General features: G+C 34.7%; 1 protein-coding gene across 4 annotated transcripts in view; it reads right to left on the bottom strand.

Annotated features, from left to right (window-relative positions):
• The window catches only part of LOC114328063 (serine/arginine repetitive matrix protein 1), a 404720-nt gene that overhangs the window by 80792 nt on the left and 301232 nt on the right, over positions 1–22696 (bottom strand). For all 4 annotated transcript variants that reach the window (XM_050656312.1, XM_050656313.1, XM_050656311.1 and 1 more), the window contains one exon: positions 5451–5734. In XM_050656312.1, the coding sequence (XP_050512269.1) occupies positions 5451–5734 (284 nt within the window). The remainder of the gene's footprint in view (positions 1–5450; positions 5735–22696) is intronic.

The raw sequence follows: 22696 nt of genomic DNA, 5'->3' as shown, positions 1-22696 counted from the left end.
TTTGGTCCCTCCACCAACTGTTCTTGGACTGGAGCGTTACGTAGAAGCGTCTATTCTGGAGGAGACATTTCACTAACCTTGTTAGTCGGAAGTCCTTTGTAGTTTCGTAGAGTTTTGCGAGTAGCCGTTGATGGTTAACTGTATCATAGGCGGCAGTTAGGTCTATGAACGCTACTCCTGTTATTTCCTTCCGTTCAAAACCATCTTCAATATGTTGGGTGAGATTAAGAATTTGACTGCAGCAGCACTTTCCGGGCCTGAATCCTGCTTGTTCTGGAATAATTTTAGTCTCCACATATTCTGCGATACGGTTCAGTATCATTCTTTCAAAGGCCTTGAAAAGGTGGCACAAGAGAGATACAGGTCTAAAACTCTTTGTATCCGCCGGATCCTTCCCTGGTTTTAAGAGGGCTACCACTCTAGCTTTTCTCCAGATTTTGGGGATTTGTAATGTACGGATGCAGCAATTCATCATTTTTACGAGCCACTCTACGGTTTTTAGTCCAAAGTTCTTTATTTGCTCTGTTCGTATGTCGTCCAGGCCAGCCGCTTTATTATCTTTCATTTGATGGATCGCGCCTCTCATCTCCTCTAGACAAAAAGAGGTACCTAGAACATCTCTTTCTTCGTCGATATTCCGTTGAGCTCTCACATTGTTCTTTCTTGATGTCGTCTTACCGTTCATTAGAAGATGATGGGCTATCTGATCGGGTGTGACTTCTGTCATGTTGACTGCCGGAGCAGCGGGATCGTTGCCAAGATTCCGAATCAGCTTCCAGGCACGTCTGCTGTTTTGTTTCATGTCCAGACTCGTGACCAGCTTGCACCACCTCTCCGTTCTGTTGGCGGATATCGCATGTAACATTTCCTCCCCAGCCTGTATTGTCGCTTCCGAGAAAGGGTCTTCTTCATATAGCTGTTCGTATCTTTTAAGTAGGGGTTTAGATTCTTCATTGAGCCCCGCTATGTACTCAGTTCGACAACCTCTAGGGATAAATTTCCGTGATACTTGCTTTACGATTTCTACAAATTTATCGTATGAATCAGGGCAAGGTTCTAGCTGGGAAACTTCTTGATCCAATGTTTCAGAGAATTTTTCCCATTTTGCTTTAGTAAAGTTGAACCTTCTCTTGAAAGGAACAATTTCGTATCTGATTGCAGCGTTGGAAAGACAAATTATTGGTCTGTGCTGTGTCTTTGGGAGGGCGCTTCCAACGATTTTTGTCACCTGGTCTCCAATTCTGTCGCTGACAAATATATTGTCTGGTTTGTAACCTCTGCGCCATCTTCCGCTGTTGAACGACGCAGGCTGCTTTGGATCGTGGATAAGTTTTAGGTTCATGCTTTCAGCCCATTTTTCTAGTTCTTCGCCATTGGAATCTGTTTCGTTGTAACCCCACGCGACACTGTGACAGTTGAAGTCACCCAGTACGAATTTGATTTGCTGTGATTGAAAGTTATTCGGTTCCTCAAAAGCAAAGTCAGCGTTTGGTGGTTTGTAGATTGACGTTACTGTACAGGAGTTTATCTCCACTGTGAGGATCTCGATGTCATTTTGATCTGTTAGAGATGTGGATGCTACGTCGATATCTGGTCTGACGAAGACTGCGCTACCATATTGGTCGTGTGGTCTCTCCAGTATGAGCTTCATCCCCGAATCCTTGGTCTGCGGCTTGCAGTACCTCTATGGGTTTCTTGAACCAGTAGAACATCGACACCATGTTCTCTGCACATATTAGACAATAGGTCTTCTTTATCTGCTGATAGTCCTTCAATATTAATTGAGGTCGTCATCAAAAATGGCCTTGATAAAGACCGTTTTGATTTTGATTGCATCTGTGTTGTTGGTGGACGAACTAATAAGCAAATATGAAATGGATGTCATAACATTACAAGAAACTAAACTAACTTATACCGTCAATATCAAGTCTCCGGGATACGAGATTAACAGGACCGACCATAGAGAAAATTCAAAAGGAACTGCTAGCCTGGTGAGACAAGGAATAAATCACAAATTACAACATATGCCAGCACTAAACAGTACGGAAGCAACAACAATAAACGTCTAGATAAGACAAGGTGAAACAAGGATCACTTTAGCATATATTTATATATTATGTAACGCCAACAGATCCTTTAAACGACAACTTGGCCAACAGATCTCCCAACTGGAACGATAGAGCTACAAAGAGAAACAGAAGAACATAAAATAATTATCCAGTGAGCAACAAAGCCCACCGCACCAATCCACTTTCCAGGAAATATTCTTCCAACCCATTTGGAAATAGTTGTGGCTAAAAACCTAGGGCTACAAACAGAGATCCGATACTTTAAAACAAGAAAAGTAACATAATATACCCTATTCTACGAACATACGCCTATTTTGGATTACTTCGACAACGAATATTTCACTGTGCAAAATAAGAAGAACGAAAGTATATTGCAAATTACATTGTTGTTTATTGGAATAATTATTAGCGCCATTTACATTCATACTTCTTATGTTGCACAGTAAAATATTCGTTGTCGAAGTAATCCAAAACAGGCGTATGTTCGTGGAATGGCCCATAATAAGGAAAAGAAAGAAAATAGAGTGCTCAACTTCAAACTACTAGTGAGCATAGGAAATGTTGGAGACATTCCTGCAATCGATAATCTACAGGAAATAGAGGGAAAAGTCCCAGGGCTCAAAAATATCCTAAAAGATGCACTAAGAAATATGATTTCTCTTGAGAAGCTGCCGTGAATTTCTACGTACGCGTCCACCGTGCAATGTCTTGTCAGGTGAGTTGTTAAATACTCAGGATTAAATTATTCTGTTTTTGACAGCATTGTGAAGCATTTCATAGGTGTGGATTCCTATCAATTGGCGAATATTACACAGCCATGACATCTTTTTACGTCCTAGACCTCTCTTACCCTCTATCTTTCCTTCAAGTACCAGTTGCTGAAAAGTGTCTCATTCTCCTCGTAATATGTGCCCTAAGTATGCAGTATTTTTAATTTTTATATAATCAAAAAGTTTCCTATCCTGGAAGCCCGCTCTCCGTAATACTTCCTCATTTCTGACTCTATCAGAAATATGACTACTGGAGAAGAAAATGAAATTCATATGGAAAGATTTAGAGACATTAATAATGAAATAATAAAATTATAACAAAAAAAGAACAGTGCCAAAAAGAGGACCGGAAAACAAGAAGTAAGGAAGAAAAAAACACAGATTCATTCTTAAACCTAGAGGATCTGAAGAAGTAGAGGACGACCGAGTAGAAGATGGAGAGAAGTTGCTAGGAATCAACGGGAGTAGTGACTTCTTTGCGACCAGGCCAAGGTACACTAAGGATTTTTGAGCCAATTATGATGATGATAGGCTTCCAGATCAGCTGCTGATTATATTAAAATTTACGGTGGTTCTTGGGTTGTTATTTTTTATCTAACTCTTCTTTGTTATCGTATGATGCCCATGATGGCGATATTGTTTGAAGTTTTTAAGAGTATAATGCAAACATGTTGAATACAAGTTAATTTTTTAATAAATCAACTTTACTTATAAATAATTACTTTTTTTAAAGAAATAACATGTATATACCGACCTAAGACATACATTTGAGTATTTAAGTAAACACGAATATCCGTTATTTAACAAGTAGAGTAATTACAATACCAGTGTTTTCAAATATTTGCAAATGTAAGAATGCAAATCACAGTTAAATTAACAGACCAAGAAACAGATTATCACTTCCATGTAACTGTTCTTGACCATATGAAAGTAACAGCAATATTGTTATGTTCCTTATCGGTGTCTAGTGTATTATGCATGCTACTGAAAATTAACGACAGTATTGTACACCTGAGAATGCGGTATAACCTAGAACTACTGTCAACCGGCTATTACGATTTAGTTCTAAAGTGACCTACTAATTTACATAGTATTTACATGGGCAAATCGTATCTAAAAATCAATCACAGTAAAAAATTCGTTTTGTAGCAATACATATAATATAGTTATGTATCAGTACTGACGGTATTTTTAATCTACCGAGATAAAGATAGAGAAATACATATTACAGAGAACTATCAAAAAAAAAAAATTAAACAGAATATATCGTCTATATTAGAAACAAATATAGAACCTACATTCATTGAAATCTTCACATACAAGAACTTTCAAATCAAAAAAAGTGTTAATAATAATTTTAAGCTCCTCAAAAAATAATTCAAATTCTGTTACAAAAAACGAAACATACATAAATACAGATCATATCATTGAACGGTATAAGATATATACATTTTTTTAATAGCCTGCAAGCAAGCAATAGAAATGAACACAGCATGTCAAACTTGCATAACTTCCGACTCTTTCCTTCCTTACTACTCTATTTGTTGTCATTTGTCTTATGTGGTCGTTCCATTCTACTCTTCTGTTTCTTACCTAGTTATGAATATTCACCGCCTTGCATCTCTGCCGTATATCTAACTGTACTTCTAGTTTTGTCCCATAATGCCTTACCATCGATTTTTCGAAAGGTTTTCGTCTCTGTTGTTTCTAGCATTCTTTTTCTCCTAGGTGGGAGAAAAGGTCGTGTGTCTGCTGCATCTGCCAGTTTTGATCTGATGATGCAAATCTGCCTTTGATTTCTTTTTCGGCAACCTGAGGCTCCGTTTGCTCTATTCACTTGATCTTTCACTTCTGTTTCAAGCTTTCCGTAGCTAGGTAGTGTGATGCCAAGATATTTAAACTCCATCACTATAACTGTGATGGGGCGCATGCGAGCGCCAAAATATTGATGCCTTTGAGATGTGGTGCTGGAGAAGGATGCTATACATACCTTGCACAGCTCATAGGACAAACGTTTCCATTCTAAACCAACTCAAGATTAAAAAAAGGCTATCCACAATATGTCTACAACGAATACTGCAATCCTTTAGTCACATGGTTCGCAGAGGTGACGACAGTTTGGAGAGATTAATTGTTTCTGGAAACGTTCCGGGAAAAGATCAAGAGGACGATCACCAACTAGATGGTCCGACCAAATAAAGAATTCAGCTGGAAACTCATTCTGCGAAGCTCTTAGAGCAGCTGAAGATAGAGACCAATGGAGAGACATTGTTAGGAATATTGGAAGAAGTCACGATCCTCAGTAATGGGGAAACGACAAGAGGGAGAGAGAGAGAGACTATAACTGTGGTTTTATACTATAACTTTCTATAATCTTAAATATTATAAACTACTTGAGTTTGGGGAAAATAGGTAGACAAAGGTAACCAGTTCAATTTTGTTGAAAAAAATTAAACTTATGTTAATATTCCTGGCTCCGAAACATCAAAGATTGGACCCACACAACAAGGAATGACTTAATTCATCAAGCCCAGAACAGAGAGAAATTTGCCATATTGATCGACAACCTCACTTAGGAGGAGGATGTTAATATCCCTTGAAATGTTCTTACCTTTGAGAGCTCTCCTTTTGGAAATTCTGATCGGGTTCATCATCCGGAAGCTCATCGTCGTTAACTTCTTCGTGCTCGGTAGTTCTCTGCGTTTCTGTCACGATTTTACCATCCTCACGGACGGCGCTTAATTCTCGAGTATCTTCTGTGTCGGTGGTTTTCTTGCTCTTTTTAGTGTCGAGGACTAGTCTTGGACCAGTGGAGACCACTTGGTGGTTTCCTTCCTGCGTGCGGAGGACCTTTCGGATGTCTGTTTTACCGGAGCTTACTGCTGAGATAAAATCCTGAAAATAAATTTATCACATTAATAAAGCAAAATAACTTAAAATACATATTCAAAATTGTAATAATATAATGCTTTCATTATAGATTAAAAAGAATTATGTGCCTTATATTAGGGGAGAAAAAGTGCTAAACTTGCAGTTAAACTTGCTATTGGGTTGCGAAAGTTAGGTCCTAAAACCAAAAAAGTTAAGTAAAGTTTTCCATAAAGTGGGGGACTTTCCATTTTTTAAATTAATTTTGCATTTCCACCCCACTTCCGTGGGGGGTCGTGTTTGGTGCCATTCGATAGATTTTTCAGAAATATTGAATACGTGTATTCTTCAATTTTTCGACCTGATGGTCATTTCGCGAATCGCGGCGTTCATATCTAAAATTTTAAATTTACCACCCACCCCTCTCCGTGGGGGGTCGCGTTTGGTATCATTCGATAGATCTTTGAAAAATATTGAGCCCGTATTTTTTAGTTTTTAGATCTGACATTCATTTCGCGAAATATTCGCTTTTTTTGTGAAACTGTGACTTTCCTCTTTCCTTACGCCCCGCTCAAATCGTCAGATTTTTTAAATATCCAGTGTTTTGCATGTACTTCTGACCTTACCTTAATCTGACGATTTCGAGTTTTCCTAAGGATAGATTTTTTTTGGACCACCCTTAACTAACTCCCCTATATTAAGAGCCAATATATGGTAGATGTATATTTACAGGGTACAAGGTTTCTCCCCATGTGATAATCTGACGCGCTCGAGTAACTGCAAAAATCCCCGCTTGGGCTACCCTACCATTAGCAGCAGAGATTTCGATACTTTTACAAGATACATATCTGTACCTTGGAGGTAAACAGACGTAACTCCACTTTTTGCCGAAATGTAGTTAATACCACGCTCTTGTTGTCAGATTTTCATAGCATATTGTGGCAAAAAATCGTACATCCAGCGTTATTAGTTGCCTAGATAAGGCGTTTAAAAACAATAGCAACTCCATTAGTCAGTTGAGGTAAACAGTAGTATATCCATAGCAACTCCATAAATACGTGCGTATATTAGATAGTATGCTTTCGTATGTGGTAGTGGTAAACAATCGTAGCTCCATTTTTATATTAAATGGTATTTTGAGGGTGTTAAAACGGGATAATGAAAAACAAGAGTTCTTTTTTGTTCCAAACATTGTGATTTGGTTTTTGCATTTTTAAATACGGAATATACTATTTTTGTAATCACTTACCTGTTTAATGACATAGAGGTAAAAAGTCGTAACTCCCATTATTATACATCAGGTAAATAATTTCTTAACAATACTAATACCCAGTAATATATTTGCATTTACATATTATAATATACCAATAATGTTGAATTCGACGTAATGGAAATAAATTTTTTTTATAGTTTATTGACTAGTCTGTATGTTTTGTGCTTTCTTGCAAATGTATACATTGTGGATATACGACTGTTTACCTCTAAGGTACAGATATAGGCTATTGATTATGTTCAAAATAAGAAAGCTAAAAGGAACGACAACGTTAAAGGGATTTTATTGTCTCATATGGTAAACGGACCTCTATATTTGAAAAAACCGCGGAGTGCTAGCATTTAAATTGGTGCGTTTTTGAGAAAGGGGTGAATTAGTCCCTAGGCACAGGGTGAATTAAGGTGAGTTCCATTCACTTTTGGTACAAACACTTCTACAGGAAAATTGTTCCAGGATAAATTTACTATCGAAATATCATTTTAAAGTCAAAAGTATTTTTTTTCCAAAAATACATTCAAAAGAAAAGCAAGAAAAAAACACGAAAGAAAGCAATTTTGTTTTTTGTCCCATAATTTTTTCCACAGGGATATAGGTATAGGCATTGCTTCAACGAAAAATAAATTCCATCCTTTCTCTTTAAAATGACGTTTGATAGAAGTCTCTAGGAATTATAGTTTCCGAAATAGGATTTTTAAAAGTTTGCCGCTCACAGAATTTTTGAGCCATTTTCCCCATTATTTCGCAAACATTGTTCTGTAACTTTTTTCTACGCATTTCTAGGTATATGCAATGATACATTTAGTAGAAAGAGAAGTCAATTACCTTTAAAATGGTCTACTGTATAAGGTCGTACGACTATTTTTAAACAAGTGATGCTTTTTCAAGATTTTACACTTTTAATGATTTTTGATGTTTTTTATGATTATTTTTTAAATTTCTCATTATGACTTTTTCTCTTGTACATTTAGGTATATACATTCCGGAATAAAAAAAGCTTATTTTCTTTACTTTAAAATGGTGTATTGCAATCACCTCTAGGACTATTTTTAAACAAGATATCGGATACCCAATGGTATCCGTAATTTGAGAAAAGTTTTAATATTTTAAATTTTTTTCAATTAGAAGAATATAATTGCATATTGTAATTAAATTTTTAATTCCAAATAACTTTCCTTAATAACACTTTTCGATATTGTGAAATATAAAGGTACTTTACTCTTGAGCGAAATTCATATTTTTTAACATAGGTACCTCGGACACTATTGATAAAAATTTTATATCTGATGATTACATCTTAGGTTTTAGACTATGCAGAGCATTTTATTAAGAATAACTTTTTTCATTAAGTTAATAATAGAAAGTTTTCCATATGGTTCCAACTTAGTGGGACCTATTGCATGTGTATATGTCAAACTTTGAAAAAGCATATATAGTTCAGCTCAACAGGCCTTAGGGGCCCAAGGCTTCAATTGTTTTCTTCCATTTCTTTCTGTCTTGTGCTAGGTTTTTCCAATCTTGTACCCTCAGCGACTTCAGATCTTCTTTTGCAGACTCCAACCATTTTCTTCGGGGGCGTCCTGTTTTTCTTTTTGTACCAGCCTCCGTGTTTATTAGTTGATTGGGAACTCTTCCTTCTTCCATTCTTGCTATATGCCCAAGCCATCTTAATCTTTGAATTTTGGCGAGTGTTGTTATTTTTGGTTGTCCATATATTTGCATTATTTCTCTATTCGTTCTTCTTCGCCAGATATTCCCCTCTTTTAAACCTCCATATATCCTTCTGAGGATCTTTCGTTCCCATCTATCTAATTTTACTTCCATATCTTTATTTAATGTCCAGGTCTCGCTAGCATAGAGTACCGTAGGTCGGAAAAAGCATATCTTGTTTAAAAATAGACCTAGAATTTTTTACAATACACCATTTTATAGTCAAGAAAATAAGCTTTTCTTTTTATTGCACAACGTATATACCTACATAAATATACAATAAAAAAGTTATAATGAGAAATTTAAAAATAATCGTAAATTATATTAAAAATCATTAAAAGTATAAAATTTTTAAAAACCATATCTTACTTAAAAATAGTCATACAGCCTTCTACGATAGACCATTTTAAAGGTAATTGACTTTTCTTCCCACTAAATGTAACATTGCATATACCTAAAGCTGCGTAAAAAAAAGTTACAGAACAATGTTTGCGAAGTAATAAGGAAAATGGCCCAAAATTGTTGTAAGTGGCAAAATTTGAAAAATCATATTTTGGAAACTGTAAATCATACAGACTAATACTAAACGTCATTTTAAAGAGGAAGGATGGAAGTTTTTTTTCTGTGAAGCAATGCCTATACCTATATCCCCGTGGAAAAAAGTTATAGGGCAAGAAAGAAAAATGCCACCTTTCGTGTTTTTTTCTTGCTTTTCTTTTGAATATATTTTTGTAAAAAAAAATATTTTTTACTTTAAAATATGATATTTCGATAGTAAATTTAACCTGGAAAATTTTTCCTCTAGACGTGTTTGTACCAAAAGTGCATAGAACTCACCCTAATTCGCCCTGTGCCTAGGGACTAATTCAACCCTTTCTCAAAAACGCACTAAGAAAGTATACATTAGAGAAACAATTACCATGCAGTTTCAAACAATATGTTGGAAATGGAATCAATGGGTTAGTATCTGAGAGAGCAATAGCTCTCTTTCCTTACTGTTGATTTATATATCCTTTTTTCTTTTTTCCATTTATTTCGCCATATAAAGACAAAAATAATGATAATGAAGGAATCTAATTTTGTATGGGACCTTTTATGGAAAACATTAGTTTCCAGAATGACAGACGGCAAACGTCAAGAGATAAATGGCAAAATAAAACGAAATAAAAAAATTGTTAACAAAATGACAGTAGGTTCATATTTCTTAGACTTTTAAGCAGTGGTGACAAAAATTTGTAGTGGAAACTTTTTGGAAAACAAAATGTATTAACTGTGTATTGGAAATATTAATATATAGCGGCTGCGAAACCTGAGAGAATGGTACGGATATCAAATGAACTTTCAGAGCAGCCGTCTCTAAGATCCGAATAGCTATGATGATTGCCGACCTACGTCGAGGAGAGGGTACTTAAAAAGAAGAAGAAGGAAATATTGACATTACGATATTGAAATTTTCATAACGCAGCGAGGCTTGGCTAAACTGGAAAGAAGAGGCTGATACTTATTTAGATTAAGGAACATTTCGATCACAAGTCTGGAGGCGATAATAGAACTAAAACCTATCATGTGTCTCCACAAATGAAAACAATCAATCCCTGGTAGCTTCACATACAGTACTCCTAGATTTCCCACATAGCCAGCATAGACCAGTTGTAATAGCAGTTGGCATTAAAATAACAATAATAAAGAGTATGTCCCGGGATGAGATAAAAAATTGTATCAAGAATACAAAAAAAGCCAACTCTGATAAATTGCGGACGAACAATTGCACAGTTTGGATATAGACAGATGGCCACTAGGCTAGATGACATTGGACCCGACAATTTTCTGCAAATAGCGACTAGCAGTAAGAGCAACTTCGAAACCATTATTGATATTATAACAAAAATAATGAAGCGTAAGTCTCTAATGGAAAGTCTGGAGCAAAATGGCTGAGGTGGGTAACTTCAGGCCATTACAAAAGGGCATAATATAAAAATGTAAAAATATAAAAAAAAATTATTATGGTGATCCAATACAGATTTCCAACACCTTAATTCTCTTTTCTAAAGACAATGTTTTCTTCCTCTTGAGAAGAATCCCTGGTTCAGGACCATAGATACGATCATAACACTTCTAGCTACGTTTCTCCGCTGCTCGGGTGTAACTTTTGAGCCAGGAACTATTCCACAAGCGTTTGCCGCTTTTAGGCAGGTGCTTTGGGTTCAGTTATTCAAACTTCAGATACAGACTTCCTATGTGCTTGCCGCTTCTAGGCAAGCATAATAGGATTTTTTAACACGTAAGATATCTTCAGACATCCTTTTTAGACTGCGCGGAATATCCCCATGTTTCTTTCATCAACTGAACACGTCAGGGATATTCCGGGTCGGAAGAGGGGGTGGTTTTAGTTGGTAGGCGGCTGATTATGGGGGGCACGCGGGACGCATGGACCATACTCTGGTCTGTTTACCCTGGCGTGTTCTCCTTTCCTGTCCGAGTCCAACAGTACTAGGGACATCTTCCCTAGTCAGCTCAGAGCGTTCCACCTCAGTCCAAAAAAAAGACAGATGACCACAATGGGTGGAGAGTGTGGAAAAACTAGACTTTAGTAAATCAAGCACCACTAAAATTAGGTCCATACTTAAAAATCTTTGTAGTGGCATACAACCAGAGACAAGAGGCTTATGAGAAAATAGTTGCGGCTCTCGCCTCGTAGCGCACAGGTATCCTTGGGCAGTGATGTTGAGAAATCGCCAAAGATCAATCTCGCGTTGTTCGAAAGAAACTGGCTCTATCCATCTACTTTTATCAGAGTCGACCTTCATAGGCATAGAAATAAAAAGAGTAGACATAGAAAGAAAACGTAGAATAGCAATGACTAAAACTACTTTTATGAAAATGAAGTCGTTTTTTCTTTACAATAATCATCTAAGTCTAAAACTAAGACACAGAATGGTTAAGTGCTATGTTTGGTCCATACGTTTGTATAGTGCAGAAGTGTGGACGCTAAAAGTGTCGATCATGAACAAAATTGAAGCATTGGAAATGTGGATTCATAGACGAATGCTGAAGATACCCTGGACAGGAAGAAAAACTAATGAAGAAGTACTAAGGAGGGTCAACAAAGATAGAGAACTGCTAAAGACTGTTAAACATCCAAAAATGTCTTATCTGGGACATATAGTCAGGGGAAGTCGATATAAAATATTACAACTGATCCTTAAAGGCGAAATAGAGGAACGTAGAGGTGTAGAAAGAAAACAGGTTTCTTGGTTAAAAAACATTCGTGAATGAACTCAGATATCAAATGCAGGGCAATTCTTCCATATTGCAGAAGATCGAGAAGCCTTCGTAATGATGATCGCCAACGTCGGATAATTCTGATATGGCACGTGAAGAAGAAGAACAAGACCTTCAGTACTCTATTATTAAAATACGCCACTTAACAAAGAATATATTTTAATAATTTATATTACGTTTCCATTAATATTTATAATAGACACAAAATTTTTAATTGTAATTTAATTATAACATGAAAATTGTTCTCAATCAAGATAACAATCAATAAACATAAGCTGTCTGCTTACTGCCTACCGTACATTCCTGCAATTTTCACATATTCATATATTTCCTCATTGCAAAATTATATAGTTGCAACGAGGGAGTGCCTTATTTACATTGTAAATACATTTCTAATATTATTTAATAAAATCACGAGATCTTGAGCACGTTGTATGTCAACAAAAAATATTTTAATCTATTCGAAATATCTGTCTACTAACTACATGTATGACTCTGAAAAATACTCGTTTATAACTATATAGGTACTTTGGGCCAATTAGAAAAGGTCCACCCTCTATAATTGGTCCCTATAGAAAATCTAAAATTATGCAAAAACACGTCTTTATTTGTTAGGGGGACATTTTGTAGACTAGTTTTCAACTAAAACATAAATCCTGGGGCAGACACAACCCTCAAAATCTTTAATTGAAAGGGGGTTGAACTCATTTTAAAGGTCGTTCAACAACCTTTTCAGAAATACCACATACATTATATTTATTTTCAGTACTTTTGAAAAAATCTTCGACTCCATACTCCAAAAAATTTTTGGAGTTCTGAACTCGACACTTAATATCTTTACGGTTTCACTTTATTTCAAAAGTACTGAAAATAAATATAATGTATTTAAGGTAATTTAAGGTAAATATCAGGTATTTCTGAAAAGGTTGTTAAACGACCTTTGTCACATTATCGGGGAATGCCTCCGAAGGCGGTACCCTGCAGTTTTCAATGAAATCCTGAATGCGATTGAAAATGTTTTACATTATATATTAATATATTACATGTTCGTTTGTGATACTTCATGTAACGTTTTATATATATTTTTTATTATGTGTTCTTATTGGATCTTTGCCATACGATAAATAAAAAATAAAAATAAATTGACGTATCTTAGCATATTTTTAGATTTTCTATAAGCACCAAATTATAGAGGGTGGTACCTTTTCAAGTTGACACACTGTATGTAATGTATACTAAAACTATTTAACATAGAATGTAGGCTATAAACTGTAGGCCATTTAGTGAAAAAAGTTAAAATATGTATGCAAAGAATCTCAAACAAAAAAACGTATAAAACATTATAGATATCGTTAACCTGTTTAAGACACTATTTTTTATGAGTGAGAAAATATGTAAAGTTTTCAGGTGATAATTTAAAATAAAAATCGAAATTGTCAACAGAAAGTTGCTGCTCGTATTTTACTAATTACAACAAACAATAACTGTCTTCCGTGGTGTTTATCGAGGTGACCCATTGGCGTGGTATTCGTAATTGACTTTGGTACAACTGCAACGCACCTCTACCAGCTGATACACCTTGAGGCGCATATTTAGAAAGTACTTACCCACATTCTCGTCTTTAAGCATTTTCTGGTTAAGTTTATTTACCAACATTGACGACCCCTTTTGTTTATCCTTATTGTTAATTTTAATGACCGGTTGTCTTTCATTTGTACAATATTACTAGTTAATGAATAATGATGGGAGTGGCTAGCACAATGGCTACAATTTTATGGGATACTGATTTCAATCAGAGCTGTTCAATTTTGATTGATAAATTAAAAAGAACAGTTCTATTCGCTCTTCAGGACTTTGTTGTAAGAAGTGATCTAATCGAGTTTTATTATTAGATTAGTAGTAACTGTCTATTTTTTTATAGTTTCATTTTTTTATGTATTCATTCATTAATATTTGAAAAATGGAATTGATTTCTAATGTTCAAAGCTGAAGTCTGTTTTTCAATGTGTTTCGCGTAAGTTGTCGTTCCATCGTTCTCGTGGTCTTTGCACTAAAATTCTTTCATTAGGGAACCGTTCCTAGCCATCTTTATGTTTCTATTTGTTTTCATTCGGCTTATATGTTCATTCAATTCTACTCTTCTCCTACATTTAGCACTCTCCCATAGTGTCTTACAAATCTGCTGTTTGCTGGCTTCTGTTGCTTGCATTATTTTTGTTCACTCTGTGTTGAGTCGTGTTTCTTCCGCGTATACAATTTTTGGTCTGATAGCCGCATTAAGCAGAAAAGCGTGCTCCATACTTAGAAAACTTTGTACTAGCAGACATCCAACCAGAGACAAAGTACCAATAGTTCCCAAAAGAGTAGCTTCTCACATTAAAGCAACATCAACAGCACTTAGAGACCACACAACAAAAGTAAAACAAGAACTAAAAATACTGCAGTCTGCATGCGCAGCTATATCTGAATACTCTGACGAGTTTCCTCCAGAAGAAATCAACTCAGCAAAATATCATAAATTGGAAGAGCATCCGATTTCGTTAAAATCCATCCAGAATGTTTACTTAACTGTGGCAAATATGCTAGGAAATGGCCGGCTGATATCTATCTATACAGATATTTTAAAATCTGAAGAAATCCCCCACTCACTTAAAAAGACCTCCATTGTAGCATATTAAAATCAGGAAAGGCAAATGAGTAGCCTTAAAACTACCGACCGATTGCACTGCTGAGCTGTGTTTGTAAACTCTTAGAACGCTTAATTTACAACAGAATTAGTAGAGATATATTTGAATTGATACCCATTGAGGAAGCAGGGTTCACACCTAACCTCGGTTGCATAGATCAGATCCAAACCCTAGCAACACATATTGAACCAGGTTTTCAAAGTAAGCTAAAAGCATCCGTTGCTTTCATTAACCTATCAGCTGCATACGATACCGTTTGGAAAAAAGACCTACATAATCTGAAAACTACTCCGTGGCATTCCGTGTCAAAAAATAACTAAACTCACTGACAGCATGATTTCCGTCGGACCCTTTTAAGTGACAATGGACAATTTTAAAAGTGTCCAAATAAATCTCAGCAATGGACTGTCGCGTCGTAGGGATCTGTTTTGGCACCCTTACTGTTTAATATAATATACATTGCGGACCTGCCTAGGACAACCTTACAGAAACTTGGCTACGCTGACAACTGAGCCATTGCAGAAAACATAATAATATTGATGTTTTTCTTCTTCTTTAAGTTCCATCTTCTATAAAAGGTTGGAAAGCATCATGACAAAGCTGTCTCAGCGTGAATAGTTGATCTATTGTTGATCTGTTTGCCCTAAAACCGGCTTGATATTCTCCTAGGATATTTTCAGCATAAGGGGTTAGTCTACTAAGAATGATGTTTGAGAGGATTTTATATGCCGTATTTAGGAGTGAAATTCCTCTATAATTCGCGCATTTTATTTTGTCCCCTTTTTGTGGATGGACACTATGATATTTTCCTTCAATCTTGCTGGTATTCTTTCTTCTAACCATATATGCGTTATTATTTCCCTCTTTCGAAGAAACCCGAAAGGCCTTAATTATGCTAAAAAATCACAAAGCGCCGGGCAGGGACAATATACCAGCAGAATTTTATGGGGGAGACGCACTACATCGCCAAATCCACCAGTTAATAAAGCCGACTCCTTGCTGCATATAAAATAAACAACATAATACCAAAGTTCATCCTAAATATATTTTAAGCATATTTCATATTCAGGAACTGATCATAAACCACAGATATGACACTGCTTTGGCAATTTGAAAGTTTAAAACGATGATGCACCCATTACGTTAATTATAGTATTTTACCATCTTCAACATTTATTTCTCCATTATACAATACGTTACCTTGAGCATTTAAATGCGATTTTAATCTGAATTTATTGTCTAAACTCTTACCAAATTGGTATGAAGTGTGCCACTTATTTTTCTTCTGTGAAATATATGTACGATAATTAATTTTACAAATAAACACCAAAAAAAGTTTTTGGGGAAATTAACATGTTAAATATTTTAACAGTTATATTAAATTGGACGAAAGAAGGAGTGCCAAAAATGACCCCGACAAATATAAAACATTAAATTTATCAATAAGAAGAAAAATCTGAGAAGCGAAAGAAAAAGAAGCAGTGGAGAGATCCCAAGAAATTGAGACTCTACAGTCAAAGTACGATAGTCACAATGTACATATTGTACATAGAAAAGTTGAAAAACTCCCAGGTGGACTAAGACGGAGACAGAAAGGAAATCTAACTGATTCTGACGGAAACATCATCTTAGACAAACAGAGTAAAATAAGAACGTGGAAAGAATACCTAGAAAACCTATTTGAAGACCAAAGAAATATCACATTTGAGCTAGAAGAAGAGGTTTTTACTTTACTAGAATAGGACTGCAAACCTCAGAGTTGAAGGTGAACACACCGAATATGTGAAAATCATGCAAGGAGTGATAGGGATGGCGGTTTTTGTCAAAACACCGGTTTTCGGTTAAACCAGTTTTTTTTACTTACGATTTATCCTGGCGGTTATAACCGGTCAAAAAAACCGGTTATTCCAAAAACCAGTTTTCGGTTTTTTGAATCAATATTCAATACCCAATAGGTTAAAACGTTAAAGGGCCTAGCCGGGTAAGATTGTGAAAAGTGCCCCCAACTCGATTTCAATTCCATATAGGCCACTTTTTAGCACATATAGAGGAACTCACTTTCTGAAATTTTTAGCCCCCTAGGTGGTCACGTGACCCCACTAGAGCCTAATTAGGCTTTTTATGTTTTAATTTTTTATCTCAGCCGCGTCAAGAGCTAGCCAAAAACTTTATTTAAAAAAGTTGTAAGTTTCAAAAAGATCTATATGAAAAAAATTTTTTTTTATTTTTTGGCGGGAAATTCGAATTTTTAGAACAAATTTAAACTTTTAAATAACTCTGAAAAAAAAACTAAAACACTCGTTTTTACGAAAATCAATTATAACGTGTATTTTTGCACAACCTTTGACCCTGAATTTTTTCAGATTTTTAAAATTGGTGAAACGTACCTTTAAAAATAAAAAACCCCATTTTTTCGGTTTTTTTTTCGTTTTTTGATACAATTTTATACATATTTTTCAAAAAAGGTAACACCGTCACTAGAATAGGTAAAAAACTGAAAAATAATTGGGGTTTGCTTTATAAAATTTTTTGGGCGTTGAAGAAAACAAAATTTTACACATTTTTTACGATTTTGCTGAAACTACTGGCAACATTGTAATAAAACTTGGCGAGTTTTAAGAGGTAGTTATTGTGCATGTTTTGACATACAATTAAGGATTTGATATTCATCATTGGCGCGCATAGGGGTAATGGTCTGAACTTTTTAAAGAATAAAGATAGTACGCCACTGACATATTTCAAATTAACAATCGTTTTTGAATTCCTCGTTCAATTTGTGACAAAAAATCTATCTTCTTATTTTTTCATACGATACGCCATTTTTATTAAAAAAAAAAAGATCTTAATCCTTACAAAGCATTCGAACTTCTAGTAGTTTCTACATCTACATACATAAACTCGTACCATTATAAAAATTAATTCGAATACTTTGGAAGCGTTAAGATATTTTATTTTTTGCAACAAAACGGCGCGTCATATGAAAAAATGGGAAGATAGATTTTTTGTCACAAATGGAACGAGGAATTAAAAAATGATTGTTAATTTGAAATATGTCAGTGGCGTACCATCTTTTTTTCTTTAAAAAGTTCAGACCATTACCCGTATGCGGGCCAATGATGAATATAAAATTCTTAATTGTATGTCAAAAAATGCACAATAACTACCTCTTAAAACCTGCCAAATTTTATTGCAATGATGCCAGTAGTTTCGGCAAAATCGTAAAAAATGTGTAAAATTTTGTTTTCTTCAACGCCCTGTATCTTGAAAATGGATGGCGTTACAAAAAAAATTTATTAAGCAAACCCAAATTATTTTTCATTTTTTTACCTATTCTAGTGACGGTGTTACCTTTTTTGAAAAATATGTATAAAATTGCATCAAAAAACGAAAAAAAAAACGAAAAATGGGGTTTTTTATTTTTAAAGGTACGTTTCACCAATTTTAAAAATTTGAAAAAATGCAGGGTGAAATATTGTGCAAAAATACACATTATAATTGATTTTCGTAAACACGAGTGTCTTAGTTTTTTTTTCAGAGTTATTTAAAAGTTTAAAATTGTTCTAAAGATTCGAATTTCCCGCCAAAAAAATAAAAAAAATTTTCTTCATATAGATCTTTTTGAAACTTACAACTTTTTTAAATAAAGTTTTTGGCTAGCTCTTGACGCGGCTGAGATAAAAAATAAAAACATAAAAAGCCTAATTAGGCTCTAGGGGGGTCACGTGACCACCTAGGGGGCTAAAAATTTCAGAAAGTGAGTCCCTCTATATGTGCTAAAAAGTGACCTATATGGAATTTAAATTGAGTTGGGGGCACTTTTCACCATCTTACCCGGCTAGGCCCTTTGTATTGCACTTTAGTTTGTGATACTCCACATGCCCATTTTTAATATAAAATCCCTAACAGTTTTCGATATATTGCAAAAAATATATTTTCATTTTGGAATTTTAAGGGCAGCAACTTTTTTTATGAGCACTTTTGTACTAAAGTAAGTTAGGTTCAATCGATCTACTTTTTTCCATATGGTCCTAGGTCCCAGAATATGTGATTTAATTTCTTACCTACCTTTTTGTTACACCCTTTATAATAAACTATCGCAATGAAAATTTCGGCTCCAAATAATATCAAATAATTGCAAAATACAAATGGTGGTGAAATTAGGTATGAGACTATAAACGTAATAAACTATGAAGCAAATTATACTACAACGTGTAGAGGTATATATATACATATGAATTATAAAAACAAAAATTTGGGTAAACCCCTCAATACATCAATCAATGGTAAAACTTATAAAATGAATCTTAAAATTCTGAACTGGATGTATTATTGTCCTCAATTTGTATGTGTATTGTATTTCCGAAAAAAAAAATCCTTTTTGCGCAACATACACAAAACAATTTTATTATTTTCATTTTTTTAAGTGATTCCAGAGGAATGGTTTTTTTCTCCTGGATTTATAAATATAAGTTTATTCTCGTTTGTGTAGGTATACAAGCAAGACATGTAGGTCTGGATCCCGCGTATGAAAATAAAGTTGATTAATAGCAAGCTGAAAATTTGTTAATAGCTTAAGGGTGTCTAGTCGGATAAACATTGATATATGGGAACACTGGTACAGGGGCAGTTTTAATTGTGGAACAGGTTAAAAATTTGGAACGGTCAGACCACGAAAACGGCACATTTATTTTGTCCGACAGAATAGACTTAAACTCTCCGAACAGAGATTAAACCCTCATGCAAAAATCAGACTGCTATTTATCACCAAATGGGCGTTTTAATGAGTGGAACATGTAGAATATTGCAAATGACAGGAATTATGACGGCTGATAAATAGCAGTCTGGTTTTTGCATGAGAGTTTAATCTCTGTTCGGAGAGTTTAAGTCTATTCTGTCGGACAAAATAAATGTGCCGTTTTCGTGGTCTGACTCCAAATTTTTAACCTGTTCCAGAATTAAAACTGCCCCTGTTCCAGTGTTCCTATATATCAAAGTTTATCCGACTAGACACCCTTAAGCTATTAACAAATTTTCAGCTTGCTATTAATCAATTTTTTTTCATACGCGGGATCCAGACCTAATGCTTATTCTCAAGTTCATCAAAATAGCCAATTCAGCTTACATTTCTTAAACATATTTCAGTGACTGCGAGAGTCATTAACGAATATGTATAAATATTAAACAAATCAAGAATTATTGATGAATTTAAACAAACAATATTTTTTCTTCGAATTCATTATTTTTTTCAGAAGTACCTTATCCGGTTTTTCACCGGTTATTACTGTAAAAAAACCGGTTATAATCGGGAGAAAAAAACAACCGCCAAAACCGGTTATTGCCAACTAAAAAAACCGGTTTTAGGTTATAACCGGTAGATTTTTCCCATTCTTAGAGTGAATCAAGTCTGCATTTTGTCCCGTCTAATTTTCAATCTCTACTCTGAAACAATATTTATCGAAGCTTTGTACGAAACCGAAAAAGGTATTCTTCTAAACGGGTACCGGCTAAACAACATCAGGTTTAGTATTTGCGGACAATTTAGAAGACCTTCAAGTCCTCATGAATAAAATCACGCATTACAGGCAACAATATGGACTCAATATAAACGTAAAGAAGACCAAGCTTATGGTCATTAGCAAGAAAAAGATAACAGAAGGTCAACTCTATATCAACCAAACCCCTGTAGAAAAAAATAACGCACTACAACTACCTCGGCACCATAATAAATGAAGAATGGACCAATAACTAAGAGATAAGAGCGCACATTGGAAAAGCTAGATCCTCCTTCCATCGTATGGGAGCCTTTTCAAGAGCCACAACCTTTCTCTTGGTATAAAAGTAAGAATTCTGCGATGCTAACTCTTCTCTGTCCTTTTTATGGTGTTGAATCATGGACCTTGAACGAAGATATGTGCCGAAAATTTTAAGCATTTGAGATGTGGATATATCGGAGAATTCTTAAAATCTCGTGGATCACAAATGAGGAGTTCCTTAGAAGAATAGACCAGAACCGAGAGGTATTAACCAATATCAAATCTCGAAAGTTAGAATACTTTGGACACATTATGCGAAATAAATCCAGATATGCTCTCCTACAAGCCATCCTGAAAGAAAAAATATTTGGAAAGCTAGGTCCAGGAAGAAGAAGAACATCCTGGTTAAAGAACCTCAGAACCTGGTTCAACACAACATCTGTGCAGCTTTTCCGTATTGCTGCAGATATAATAAAGATTGCCATGATGATCGCCAACGTTCGTCACGGATAGGCACATCAAGAAGAACATATTAAATTGGTGCAGCATACGTTGTAAATCATCTTCACTTTGAGAGGTTGGTATTGCTAAGTTGTTTTTCTACCATTTGATATCCTTTTTTAGTTCATAGTTATTTTATTATTTCATCCATGATCAGGTTGAACATTAGAGGACTCAGGGAGTGTGTCTTTTCCCATTGCCGGCTTCAATTGGGTTGGTTAGTTCTTCACCTACTTTTACCTTTTACTGTGTTGTTCTGGTAGATATTTTCGATCCTTTTAAACTATTCCTAGAGGTACCTTTCTTGCGTACAATAAATAGTTAACGTCCTTTAATTTGACCCTGTAGAATGCCTTCTTAAGGTCTACGAAACATAAGTATACTTATGGCCCAACCCCGAGTAACAAAATTATTGTTCCCTTACTACACTTATTTTAACATGTTTATGCACTTTTAGATGAATTTTATGCACTTCAAAATGCAACTTTACAGTTCTACACATTTTTCTATTGTAGTCTTTTTTCTTGACATCATCCTGAGTTTTTTTGGCCCAGGCCTTGTGTGCTAAATGGCCTGGTCTATTATAAGCGCTGAGTAACAAGACTTTTTGTGAAACAAAATTATCAGTTTTTTTAACTGATTCTGATGTTTCAGTACATTTTTGACTACGGTGTTGATGGTTTTGTAGAACAACGTTTTGTGCTTGTAAAATTTTTGACTATTTATTTATCAACAGTTGAATCATGTTAACACTATTCGGGACGAACATAAGATCTTTTGTAATCGTTTAAGAGTCTTCTATAATAATATTATTCTAAATGATCCATTTCAACTCTTATAAATATAATTAGAAGATTATACATATTGCGGTTGCGGGGGATATGTCGTTGAATGTGACGATTTATCTTAGTGCTGTGCTGAACATAGGCCTGTCCCTGGAGTTCTTAGGATGTGTAGCTGTGTTCCGGTTTCGATAATTCTTCAAGCGAATTGGTAAGTATTTTGCAAAATATGTTTTATAGTATCAATTTATAGAAAAATTATTTTTATTTCTTTAATAATGTCTTTTTAGGTGTTACTTTGTTGTCACCTTATTTCATTGAGAAGTTATTCTCCAGCACACATTCTCTCCAGCTTTTGGTCCGGTATTGATTTTTTAACCGCATCCAAAAAAATGTATTTCACAACAAAGCATTTTAAACATACAAATTTTTTTGTTATTTGTATAATGGGTGGAATGCATAAAACGTAGTACCTTTTAATGCTTCAAGTATGTACTACTTTTTTGAAGATTTTAGTACACTTACAAAGCATTAAATGCTTTGAAAGTGCAGTAAAATAATTACAAAGCACTTGTAAGTGTAGTAATGCTGTGTAAGTGTAGTAAAATCTTTTAAAATGAAGTACATACTTAAAGCATTAGCAGGTACTACGTTTTATGCATTCCACCCAAAGTCTAGCCTTATTAAGGGGGTAAGCGAAAAATTTTGGTCCATTGCTATTAAAATGCATTAATTTTTTTTTCGAATCTTGAGAAAATAATAAATATTTTTGAAAAATTTAAACGCAGGATGAAAGATTACATTATTACCGAGGGCCGAAAGTCCCTTAGAACCAACAAAAAGTTTCTTTTGAATGAAATATTTGAAAATCACACTAAATTTTCTCTTTTTTTCACCTTTGTAACGTATTAAAATAAACATTATAGAAGTTTTCAGGGACTTTCTAACCCTCGGTTATAATGTAATCTTTCATTCTGCTTTAAATTTTTTTAAAATACCTATTA

Source organism: Diabrotica virgifera, chromosome 7, assembly GCF_917563875.1.
Source record: "Diabrotica virgifera virgifera chromosome 7, PGI_DIABVI_V3a".
NCBI classification, from domain to species: Eukaryota; Metazoa; Arthropoda; class Insecta; order Coleoptera; family Chrysomelidae; genus Diabrotica; species Diabrotica virgifera.
Note: the sequence above shows the minus strand (reverse complement) of the source record. Positions and strands in the feature narration are given on the sequence as shown.